Raw genomic sequence first — 12,850 nt, forward strand, 5'->3', positions numbered from 1 at the left:
ACACACACACACACACACACACACACACACACACACACACACACACAATCAGTCCCTGGCAGGGGTAGGGAAGGGGCTGACAGTCTGAGTTCATCTGAGCTTCTCACCATCAGTTTTTCCCATTGACAACAGTTTTGTTTTTAGGAGCAAAACTGGATTGTTCCCTATACATCAGCTGATGAATGCTTCTCCTACTTTATTAAAAGGATATAGTATTAATTTTAAAGAAAGTAAAGGATCTCAATTCAGGTTTACAGCTCCCAGCCTGTGCTTCTGTCGTTAAAAAAAAAATAAGTAGGATTACGAGGAAATGTTTACATCCACTTAACAGGCATTAGCTTTATTTTTCAAAACACTGTTTTAAAGCACAATAGACTTCGCAGTTGTTGATAACTTTAAAGTATTCATCAATGTGAAATAACTGTTTATTTCCTTTCCCTGTTTCTTCTTATCGGGGGAAAAAAAAAATCTGGTCTCCTAGCAAGATACAATCCATTTTGCTAAGTTATTTGTCAGTTTTAATAAAGTGTGTTTACTGTCACGGGGGCAGAGGTTTGGAATAGTTGCAGGATTGGCAAGGGAATGTGACCTATAGTGTTTTATAGGTCATTGTGGTGTATTTGGTGTCCTAACTATCACGATTTATCTTGTCCTTGTTTAACCGCTAACCAGAAAGTGAGCTTTCCCCGTGATGCTCCATTCATGTCCCTCTGCGCTCATTCAGAATTCTGACACTTCCTCTGCCTGGCAGACTAAAGGGGCAGAGTGGCATCTTTTGATGATGTGCGAAACAGCTTTCTTAGTCCAGGCTCCTGACGGATGCTAACCACTGAGACGCTGAAATGCGTCTCATCTACCCTGAGGTTAACCAGAAACTTGGTCTTATTTTCCTTCTTGACAAGTTTTCTTAAAACCTTAAAAGTGTTTTGTGTTTTTTTTTCCCCTCCCATTTTTAGTGTTGATCAGGGAGAGAAAGGAAATACGGAATCATAAAAAGCAGCCCTAAAGAAAAGGAAATATGCAAAACACAGAATGGTGCTTTTTCTTTCTGTCATAATCTATCAATAGAGGTTTGATTGTGATGTTGATCATTGTGGCTTATCTATCATCCCATTATATATTATTTTCTCCCTTATGAGAAAAGCAGTGTTTATTATCACAGGTGACAAAACACAGGGATAAAAAACAAGCAGAGAGGTTACATTCAATCACTTTAGGTGGGTTTCATGTTTGCTTTTTTGCTTTCATTCCCAAACCAGAGGCCAGTAAGCCAAGTGAGAGCACAAACTGACTTTCTCAGGTGCACGTTTCCCAAGAGGCCCCCAGGACAGGTGCTAAGCCCGTGAAGAGATAAACATGAAGTCATTCTTGGTGCCTTTTAGCTAGATGGCTAAAGAAAGAATTCAGAAATACCATTGTGCTACTGTTCAAATATTTACTGATTGAACCTGGAAAGGAAAAAATGTTGGTCACCTCATGTAGAATTCCTTGTCCTTTTCCTTCTTTAAACAGCGTCTCAGAGATCGAAAAGAAGGGGGTTATTTATCTAGGAAAGAAATACGAGCTCTGTATATGGAGTTTCAGGTATACCTAATGTGGGCTTCATTAAGCAAATACAATTTAGCGGTCTTGATTTGGCAAAACATTCTTCTATGTTCCTCGACCGTTTATTTTACGAGACGACTTACCAGTCGGGCAGATTAGAATGTTTACTACGAATGACGTGTCTTCCATCTCTCACCGTGGCCGTCAGCCCTGGCATTAACCGTGCCATGGGGGGCATGACAACTCAGGGAGAAATGGGAAGTCAGAGTGAGCAGCTGTTGAGGATACGGTTTGTCTTCCAAATATTCGAACCTGTGTTGCTGCATACTTTTTAAGTTTAACAATATTATTTGCACATCTATGAATTTTAGGAGATTTTTAAAAGCACCACAGGGGACTTCTTAGGAAAAGAAAGAAATTACTGGAGAATTTGCTCAGAAGGGATAGTGCTTATAGATACGACTGATGAGTTTCATATTACAGGGTGAGTCTTTTTGATGCGCATTTGTTGTTTTCTGTTCTTTGATTTGAAGCGACCCCTCTTGTTATACTGAATGCAGTGCCGAGGGCTTTCATTCATCTCAGCTCAGGACCAGAGTAATAACTTGGTCATTTCCTCTCTGAAGGTAGGAGAGCTAATGAGAAACACAGATTCGGAGCCAAGATCTATTCTGAGAGTAAGATAAGGTGTCCTGACAGAAGGTTTATGGTGAAATGAAAGACAGGGGCAAAGTTTTGAATGAGGGGAATCAGCTTGTTGTTAAAGTTCCCATATGGCTTTAAACCGTCACGTTCTCTGCTGTGTAAGCTCTGTGATGTGATGTCATTGTAATAGTTAATGATTAATCTATTTATTGCAATTTGTCTAAACCTCCTGCAGAATATATCGAGTCCACATCAAGCAAAATTCCAGGGTGATTTGGGGGTTTGTATAAATAGCTTTACATGTGAAAACGATGGCTTGTAAAAGCAAAACTGAGCTTTCAGTGTCCTATTTGAGTTAAACTCTCTATAAAAAGCCTGAAACAGTGGGATCGTGGTAACCCCGCGAACACGACCGTCTTGTCACGGCATAACTGCAGCAAAATGCCCTGCACGCCTGCCCCACGAGGGGTCACCTTCATAAGCCCGTGGTGGAACTGAAGGGGCCGCAGCGCCCAATCCCCTCAGACGCCTGGAAAACCCACCCCTACCGACAAATGACAAACCCTCGGGATAAAGCCCCCCGGGTTCTGAGAGATGGAAGGTCTGCTTTATTTAATTTCCTCTTGTTTACCAAGAGCCCCAACCTATTTTAGTAAATAAATTCAGGAAATTGGTAAAGCACTTCACTCCATCCGTTATGGATCAGTAACTAACGTGATTGTCACGTTTTTCCTGGCTCCGTCTCTGCCCTTGCTCACAGCTTCCCTCCCGTGCCTGCAACCGGTTCTATAACGTCCCTGGTAAAGGATATCACCGAGTTGAAAGTACTTGCACAAACAAAACAGCCTACACGTTGTGCAGAGAAGTGCGCTTCCTCTGTGCATAAGGATTCCCGACTTTAGAGACTTCCCTCCATTGATCCTGGCACTCCCTTCCAGTAATCCTTGTCACTTTTCACCCCCGACCACTTTACGCGGCAGGACAGACTACAGCAAGTGGCAGCTCATTCAGAGGCGTCAGCCACCAGCTCTCTCCCAAGCTCATCGCCCCCCTTCCCACCCCGCCAGGCTGGTTGCTCAGCCCGAGCCGGTCGGAGCTGTGCACGAGGGAGTGGTGGCTCCCTACCTTCATGAGCCACTGGGTGTTGTTCTCCATGATGTTCTCCAGCAGCTGGAGCCTCTGCACGGAGTCGTCGTAGTCGAGCGGCGCATCCCGCTGCACGGCGTTGGGCACGTAGGCGCTGGAGGGCGAGCGGCAGTTGTCCATCTCCGGCAGGAGGAACGTGTAGCTGCAGGAGCCGTGCTGAACCTGATACTGCCTCTTCCCGATGCTGTCCATGCTCTTCCGAAAGTTGCTATAGGCTGCGGCTAAGAGCAGATCACAGCTCAGAGTAAAGAAAACAAGCTGCCACATTCTTTCTTTCTGTGGGTAATAAACCACCAGCTCAGCAAACTTCAAGGCGCATGAGACTCCCGGGCGCTAAGCTGCCCTCTCAGACACGGGGCTCTGCGGCCATGGCTCAGGGTCCATCAGTGAAAGTCTCCTCTTCCCTCCTTTCCCAGCAGTGACCTTGATTTCTAGTGCCGTCTTCTCCCCGGTCCCGCAGCCAACTGTCAGATCGCAGGAGGAAGAATAATCCTCCCTCGTGAGGGCTGCATTCGCCTTACGGATCAGCCTCAATGCTCCTTTGTCTCTCTTCCCCCAGATTCTGCGGTGTCAGGATCCAAATCAATCACTTTCCTTTCCTTATATGATAAGTTGATAACAGCAGCCAGACATGTGTAGCTGGCTGCTCCGCCCTCCCGGCTTGTCCGTTATCTTCCTGTAGGGGGGTCACTAGCCAGGCCACAGGAAAAATCTCTGCATGATGTGTACTGTCCAGCCAGGATTGTATGCTGCAGAAACCCTCTGGGAAAAAGCGATCAGTTACACGACCCCTGGGTATTTCAGAGGCACCACCCTAATTGAGTATTTCCTAGAGAGAGCTTGTCGGTCTCTTGTGTCTGAAACTGATTTCACAGTGCTAAGCTGGTAAAATATCTGGGGCAATAACTTTAAAGTACAATGAAAGTTCCTGTTTTTTCCTTTAGGAATAAAAATACTACAAATATGTCAGGACTTTGGTTTATTTTTGTTATTACAAACAAAGAGGAAGAGGTCTCGCTCTGGTAAACGCTTTGCCTTTTCATAGGGAGAACAGTTTCGTTGGTATTACTTGATTTGTGAACCATTAGCCAAGTATGCAAAACTCATCTTAAAACAGTGGGATAGCAACCTCTCGCTTTATTAAATCGTGTTAGGAAAGTCAGTTTCTGAGCTCTGACATTTCATCTTTTAAGCAAAATATCCACTTCAGTATTCAAAGTAAACTTAAAATATACTGGACTGATCAATGGCCCGCTAAATTATAATCCACAGAGAAATCAGAATTTAAATAAGAGGAGGCTGAGAGAGGCATACCTGAACTTCTCCTTCCTTAGGTCAGGATTTGCTCAAATCCCGTCATTTTGTAACACATTATCCAGGATCAGTTACATCAGTCCCGCTCAGCGTTGGACTCAGGCGAATCACTTCTTTTCAGTTAAGCTATAACGTCCTCATCTGTCAAATTCAAGGGTTGCAGTAACTCCCAAGATTTTTCTGTTTCAATTCTGTGGCTCCATAAACCCTCCAGGGTACTTCCTTCAATGGCTAAAGCTTAACGCTTCAAAGATTGACAGTGTGCTTACTCACCAGCCAGCTTGTGCAAGGAGGCCGCCGGCGGGGGCGGGGGCGGGGGGACGGCTTGGAGCCCTTGCGGTGGTCTCTTAACGCCTCAGTGCACAAGGTTTCTCTCCAGGCAGCGGCAGCCTGTTCAGCACTGACCTGATGGACCTCATCCATCCATAAATCCAGGGTCAGTCTAATCGTGCAAGATCAGATTTCAGGGGACTTTATGATTTTAATTCTTGGATGACTGAGATTTGTATAGTGAATTGTTTCAAGAGACCTAATAATTGTACCTTTAAAAACGTCCCTCCTGTGCACGGCCTGGCTCCGAGGTTACCTCCAGAGCACGGGTTCTTGACCCAAGGTCCCCGGACAGAATTCTTGGGGTCCACGAACTTTGACAGGAAAAGACATCTTTATTTTTCACTGAAGTCTCACTGAAATATAGCCCTTCTTTTAGCTGTGAATAGGTCAGAAACAACAGTGGTCAATAGCTATGGCTTTCTCACAAATAGGAACTGCAGATGTTTTTATTACGATATCTCAAGCTATTACGTGCACTCAGCACTACATTGTCATTTGATCTATCCCAAGATCCTGTTATTTAATCTCCAAATAAAACAGCCCGTGTCATTTTCTGAGAAGGGGTTTGTAGACTTCCCCAGACTCTCAAAGGGCTCAGTGGCTCAGGAAAGCTAGAACCTGATTCTGGCACATGGTTTCCACTAAAGGAACGAATTGAAGAAGATATACTCATTCAGACTGCTAACTGTAGGCGGACGCATGTAGGATTTGAAGACGGGACCAGTGTTAGAACCCTGATTCACTGAGATCTGAAGCAAATGCTTAACTTCTCTAAGCCTCAATGTCCCTACTTGTGAAATGAGATGATTCTTTCTCAGTAGCACCTTTAGAGTTATAATGATGTGGAATAATGCATGTTACTTAGGAATACTACTTTCCTTTCTTTATCAGCACCTCCCATTAAATGAAAATCAGCTCTTGCGCCATCCGATATTATAACTGTGTTACTCTCTGGCTGAACATGAAGCAGAAACATGGGGTGCACCTTTTTTCTTCTAAGTTTCTTCCTCGTTTGAAAGCGCATAGTATTAGGCATTAGTATTGCATATGTGGTTTTAAAAATCATCCGTCAGATAAAAATCATCCGGGCAGATATGGTGGTTTAAAAAGAAGCCACAGGAAGAGCGTGTACCACAAATGCTCCTTGTCTTCTGGGTACTGGGGAACATGACAGAGTGTCAGACATAGATAAGCAAATAGAGGGAGGGAGACCCCCTCACCAACGGGCTGTGGTGAGAACACCCCGCAGGAAGGCAGCATCGCCTCCAAGGGCACTGGTCCTGCAGCCAGTTGGCTAGGATGTTCCTTGCCCATCCTCTCAAGGCCAGACGTGTGGTGAGCAGTGCTCTTTGGAGGCACCTAAATGGGAATTCTTTTTTTTTTTTTTAAATACTCTACTAATAGACACTGGATAATCTGTGTGCTAAATGTGATGATTTATTCTTTCCAGATTTGTAATAGGATTTTTTTGTGTGTGTGTTGGGGGTAGGAGTTTATTAATTAATTTATTTTTGCTGTGTTGGGTCTTCGTTTCTGTGCGAGGGCTATCTCCATTTGTGGCAAGCGGGGGCCACTCTTCTTCGCGGTGTGCCGGCCTCTCACTATTGCGGCCTCTCTTGTTGAGGAGCACAGGCTCCAGACGCGCAGGCTCAGTAGTTGTGGCCCACGGGCCTAGTTGCTCCGAGGCATGTGGGATCCTCCCAGACCAGGGCTTGAACCCGTGTCCCCTGCATTAGCAGGCAGATTCTCAACCACTGCGCCACCAGGGAAGCCCCTAAATGGGAATTCTTACCTAGGAGTTGGGGGGAGGCTCTAGCTAGACCAGGGCTTGGCAAACGTTCTCTGTAAAGGGTCAGATAGTAAATATTTCAGGTTTGCGGGCCACACGGGCTCTGTCACGACGACTCGAGTCTGCCGTCATAGCGTAAAAGCAGCTGGAGACAATCCACAGACGATGGGAGGTGGCTGTGTTCCAACAAAGTTTTATTCGTGGACACTGAAATTTGAATTTATTATAATTTTGACATCATGAAATAGTGTCTGGATTTTTGTCAGCCTTTTAAAAATGCGAAAACCATTCTTAGCTCACTGGCCGTTCCAAAGGGACCACGGGCTGTAGTCGGCCAACCAGAGGGAGTCGCCAGGGGCTGTGACATGGTTGCAAGGCCACTCTCAAGGCACAGCCGGTGTAAACAGGGAGTCTCCCATGTCTCGAGCACCGCCCAGCTTCTTCAAGAGTTGAGGAGTGTGAGACAGGCCAAGGAAAAGGGACTTAGGGAAGGGGCAGGAACGTTTGACCACAAAGACGGTGCCACTTCGAATCTGGATCTAAACTGTAAGACGAGGCAGATGCACTAGGAGAACTGACCCCAGGGTACACATCCCACCTGTGCAGGGCCAGCGTGGGCAGGGCCCCAAAGCACAAGCCGATGCCTTCCGTAGTCAGGGCTGGGCACGGGGCCGGAACGAGGCGTCACTGAGGAAGCATAGAGGAGATGCGCCAGTCCGCTGTGGCCAACGTGGGAGAACCAGCGGGAGACCCCAGACGGGGGCAGAGCGGGGGCTCTGAGGGCAGACTGGCGGGAAGACCGCCCCACCTCGGTTACGGACCCGCCCCCCATACTTGTTTGTTTCCTAAGCACCAGGCAACCAGCAGCTGCAGGCTACTTCCATCCAGGCCTAGGGATGGAGGCTAAACACAGCCTCGACTGTGGTTCTCAGAGCTGTTCAGTTTCAAAGAGAATCTTGAGTTTCGTTCAGTGACTTGCTGACAGGACCGCTAAAGGCAGATGGGGCTATAAAACGAGAAATATTATCACAGCCTTCCCCAAAGCTGCCTTCCTGCCCAACCAATTTTTTATTTTTTTTGTCCAAACAGCTCTGCCGAACAGCTGTGTGTGGTGCTGTTTATTTTCTTAATAACGTTTGTTTTCTCCCCCGTACTGTATGTCATCAGCTGAAATTTCGGAGGCTCCCATTTAATCACCTTAGCACGCACGGCCTCAAGTTCTCCTTTTACGCTTTGCCATCGTGAGGTAAATCTTCATTTGATGGCACCAAAAAGACCACGTGACCCTGTTCCCGGAAAGAAAGAGGTCAGCCTTACAGAGGACTTTGACGAAGACCCCTCTGCTTCAGTGCCCTGTTGAACAGAAGGCTTAACGTGTGGCGAAAGCCCAAGCATCTCCCACTGGTCATGGCCCCAAAAATGTAGGTCAGATGTTGACATGCATCCACTTCTGTCTGGATCACGGCATCCAACTGACCCCAACCTTCCGGAGGCTCCAGGTCACCCAGAGCCACCTGTGAGGCTCTCTCTGTGTAAGGGTGGCCCTGGAAACCAGAAACCAAGATATGGTGCCAACTGTAAAGCAGTGCAAAGTGGGGCAGCCCCCAAGGCGTGGAGCACCGAACAGGATTTGGGGAGGCCTGCGTGGCTTCTGCTCTTTCCAGGGAGCCAGTTTAATACTCAGTATCTACCGGAATACGTCTACGGCTGGACGAAGGAAGCGACGCAGGTGGACCGGCTGGCCCGGGGAGGCGGGGCTGAGGGCGTTCCTGCCTTCTGAGGAGCCGGCATAGTGGCAGCTGTCCCCGTTGAAAGCCCGTAGCTAATTGGAAAATACGGAGTCGCCACTCAGGCGTCCTTGGAGAGGCACGCTGGTCTCCCGCATCTATTGACGTTCTGTGCCAGGGTCTTTCTGCATCGCATCTGGGCACGTCCCCGGACTCGGTCTCACACCTGCCCGGTCACCATCACGCAGCGCAGTGACCGCCGTCCTGTCACCACTGGCCGCAGGCCTTGGAGACAGTGATTGGGGCCAGCTCTAGGGCCGGCACGGGCTTAAGTTCTGGAAAGTGCTGCGTTGATGTAGGAGGAGCCCTCAGTGCCAAAATACCCCACGAAGTGAGGCTGGGGCGCTCTTGGGTTTTGGCTGTTTTCAGACCGTCGGGCTACTTGGGGCTCCAGGCCTCTGGCAGGCTGGGGCTGGTGGGGGTTTAGAGGCATCTCACTCATCTGCCTCCCTGTTCCGGCCTCTTTAAAACTGGCTAAATTAGATCAACATGTTTACAACTTAGTGTGCCGTGCACGGGGAAACCATTAGGAAGTTCACTGGACATAAAATTGTTGCTAAAGAAGAAGTTATTCTTGCTACTTTTTTTTTTTTTTTTTTTTCCGAACTGTGGGCAGCAATGAATGAGAGCTGAAGAAGCAGCAGCCACAATGGGCGAAAAGGAAAGAAAGGCAAAGGAGGGAGGGAGGAAGGAAGAGGGGAAGGGGAAAGGAAAAGGAAAAAATGAGTATTTCAGCTTCCGAAAGCAGGCTCCCTCCGTGGTGATTCACAGAAGAGCCCTTTCCACTACATTCTGATGTTAGTCGAACTGAACCTGAAGAACCGCAGGTGGCGTCTGGAGCCGTTTTGCAGAAGCTTTGGTGCGGCCTCTCCCCAGAGCTACTGACCGTGTGGAACCGATATTAAACCCTGAGTCTGGCGGGCTGCAAAGGAGAATCCCCAGCCGTGGGATTTGAAAACAGTACCAAAGAGAAAGCCCCTTAAAGTTACTGTAAAAACAGGAAAAAGAGTAAAAGCGTAAATATCAACACACACACGTGTAGCCGTGGAAGGTAAACCTTGCCCCTACGATGGACGTGGAAACCACGGCTCCGTGAGGCAAGATGACAAGGATTCCGTCAGACTTGCTTGTGCCTTTCTTTTACATTCATGGATTTAAGGAGAATTTAAAGCAATGGGTTTCTTTACCCCGCTTTTACCATGGCAAAGATCAACCTTTGGAGATGCTGGCTGTCGCCTTTGTGCTGCCCAAACACACACCCCGGAGACAGAACCCATTTCACTGCCAGACCTTTGGTGGCCTTTGGTCACTTGAGCTGGGCCACCACATGCCCGCTTCGGTATCCTGGACCCGTGGCATCTGTGAGCGGGATAGTCCGCTCAGAAGTGCACACAGCAATGCAGACTTGAAGTCAGATTGAGCTCCCTGAGGACGGAATCTCTGGAAATCCAGCCTCCTGTCTGACTGCATTAGTTGTGCTTTATATATCCATTCTTGCCACCTTTCTGATTTTCTGGCGTTGACAGTTTTTTTCTTTCTTTGCCTCTTTAATTTCATCTGTTGTAGCTGGCTACAAGAGTGTGATATACCTCTGAGAATACATAGTTTCTGAAATGAAGTATGATGCCTAGTTTAGCACAGTTCCCTGTGCTAGTTGCAATTAAACACACATAGCGTTTGCTGTAAAATAGCTGGCCCGTTCTATTTAGAGGAAAATTGTCGTCCACTTAGAATAGGGCATTGGCTCCATAGAATTCACCTTTACAGGAGGTGAGGAAATGTATATTTTGTTAAAATAAGTGTCTGCCTGCCAGAGGAGGAGAAAAAGCCTTTGCCAGATGTGTTTTCAGGCAATTTCCTTTCCTGGGAAACAGCCATTTCCCCTGCATGACCCTCGTGCTTTCATTCTCGGAGCAGACAGAGTAAGTGCCGGGCAGTAAAGGGCAGAGGCCTAGATACCATCGCCTTATCTGGGACAATTATCTTCCTTCTCGCAGCTGCGTAACTTCTGTTTGACAGGGAACCATAGAAATCTACGTGTCAGGGGTTAGTACTGATGGAAGAATCAGAGTTAATATGGAGAAAAATCTTTATTTGTCATTCTTATTTAGGTTATTGGCTGTCATTCTTATTTAGGTTAGTTTAATTAAAAAGGTACCAAATATTCATTCTAACTTATCTGAGTGTTTATTGTGACATTATGTCTGAAAGACATTTAGAGAAGACAGTTTTGTCTTGTTTTGTTTTTTTAAAGGAAACCTAAAAGATTCCTGAATCTTTTACAGTTTGTACGGCCATGAACCAGCACAGCATCTGCTCAAGAAAGTTTGTTTTGTAAAGCCACATTGTGTACAATATGTAACCTTAAGGACTTTGACAAGCCAAAACTCTTTTTATTTGCTAGAAACTTGGGAAATATCCAAGTTACTATTTTTCTTTAAGATTTCATCATGAATTCCCTGAATTTTTAGGAATATTTTAGTTTATATATTTCTCGTGGTAACATGAAGTTATCGTAAATGCCGTTTGATTTTTAAATATTTTCATCCAATATTTTTGTGGAATATTTTATCTTTCCATCAAAAAAATGCCTAAAAGGTCAAGATACAAGTCATAACTTTAAAAAGGCAGTGGATGAAATTCTAAAACAATAGATGAGTGCATTAGCCTGATAATATTTTTGCCAGTAATTCTGTGTCCTGTTTTCTGCCCGTACACAGAAAAAAAAATGCTAAACATTCCCTTTCAGTGGATTGATGTCAGTGATTACTGTTTTGCCCATGACCAACGAAAAGTCAATAATATCTTTCCTTTGACTAACACTATTGTGTGAGTCATCAGAGATTTTGAGCTGGGCTTATGAGTTGTAATTTTATATTAAATGTTCCTAAATTCATTTCAGCAAAGTTGTAGAGAATTCAAATCCTGCTGCTTGTGAAAAATGTGTCTAGTCTCTTTGTTATAACCATTCTACTAAAGAACCATCCAAATTCCTCTCAGAATGAATTTTCTCTTGAAAGTGGCCTAATGCCATCTAGATTAATCTTTGTGTAATCTAAATTTATAAAAATTTTATCTTAATTATTGAGAAACCTTTTAAAATAAGAGAGATAAAAATGTCATGTGTGTTATTTCCATTAAGATATATTATCTCTCTTGGTTATAGGTTAACATAAATAAAATTGCTTATGTCAAAGAAGTAAAAAAAAGTAAAAGCACATGACCCCCTTTTGGTATTCCTGTCTGTCTAACTGACTTGATATAAAAGATCTTCCTGTGGGAAATTAGGCTTGATTATGGAGTTATTTGTGCTAACAGTCATTTTTTTTTCCTAAAAGACATTTTTGAAGAATTATAAGAAATAGTTATGCATAAAAGGAAGTGATGTTTGCATTCAAGTGTATAAAAATACTCCCCGCCATTCTTGTTCCTCCGTGAATCTAATTATGGTATCTACCGGATGATTTAAGTCTTTCCTAATAATCTCATATGTATATGCTCTACTTTTTCCTCTTAACCCCTATCTCAAGCAATTTCTTTGGTACTCCTTTAATAATGAACTGTACTTTCCAAAGTGTTTCATTTTAAGGAAGGGGTCTAAATTCAAAGAAAGACTGATACAAAAGAAAAAATGAAAGGAAGTAAGCTGTACAAAGCCTGTGAAGAGAGGACATTTATAGCAGGATTAAGATACCTAGTTCCTGGCATCTGTTTCCCTCAAGAAAAATAATTTCAACAATAGTTTTTAAAGCCCTAAAACTATTCTAGTAGAATATTTACAGAAAAAAATATATATATTATTTACCTTTCCCCAAAATCCTGATGTATCTTTCAGTGACCTTTTTAATTTATAGGTCAGAAAGTCTTGCTTGACTGCAATAAAAATTAACAAAAAGCTGCTAGAGATAATACCTATAAAATACACATCAAATCTGCTTGTACTACTCACCTGCTCCCTCTGCTGGCCTCATAACAGGTAACAGGCAAAATTATCCATGTTGTTATTAAAGTCATTAATACAAATGATAGGCAAGTTAGGACATAAATCAGTAGCAATACTGATAATACACAACCCTGCATGCTTTCATTATAATTTTAGCGAAAAAGAAGACCACACCAGACGTTAAACACCTACTGTGCATGCACGCACACGTACACACACACACACACACACACACACACACACGCTCAGTGAAAAATACTTGTAAGCATTTGTTTAGCACACACAGAGCCAGAAGCTGTTTCTCTATCATCTGGTGATCAGGTTGCTACCCAAATGAGTGAAGCCATA

The 12,850-nt window shown here is 44.7% G+C and overlaps 2 protein-coding genes across 4 annotated transcripts in view; one reads left to right on the forward strand and one right to left on the reverse strand.

Moving 5' to 3' along the window:
• The window catches only part of ANGPT2 (angiopoietin 2), a 54,014-nt gene extending 49,829 nt beyond the window's left edge, over positions 1-4,185 (reverse strand). Inside the window, exon 1 of one of the 3 annotated variants that reach the window (XM_029226318.1) lies at positions 3,316-4,185. In XM_029226318.1, the coding sequence (XP_029082151.1) occupies positions 3,316-3,603 (288 nt within the window). In that variant the 5' untranslated portion in view covers positions 3,604-4,185. The remainder of the gene's footprint in view (positions 1-3,315) is intronic. The other 2 variants (XM_029226317.1, XM_029226315.1) reach the window with 2 other exon arrangements.
• MCPH1 (microcephalin 1) overlaps positions 1-12,850 on the forward strand; it is a 230,244-nt gene that overhangs the window by 151,707 nt on the left and 65,687 nt on the right. The window lies entirely within an intron of this gene.

Source organism: Monodon monoceros, unplaced genomic scaffold, assembly GCF_005190385.1.
Source record: "Monodon monoceros isolate NGI ecotype Baffin Bay Population unplaced genomic scaffold, NGI_Narwhal_1 Super_Scaffold_17, whole genome shotgun sequence".
Taxonomy (NCBI): Eukaryota; Metazoa; Chordata; class Mammalia; order Artiodactyla; family Monodontidae; genus Monodon; species Monodon monoceros.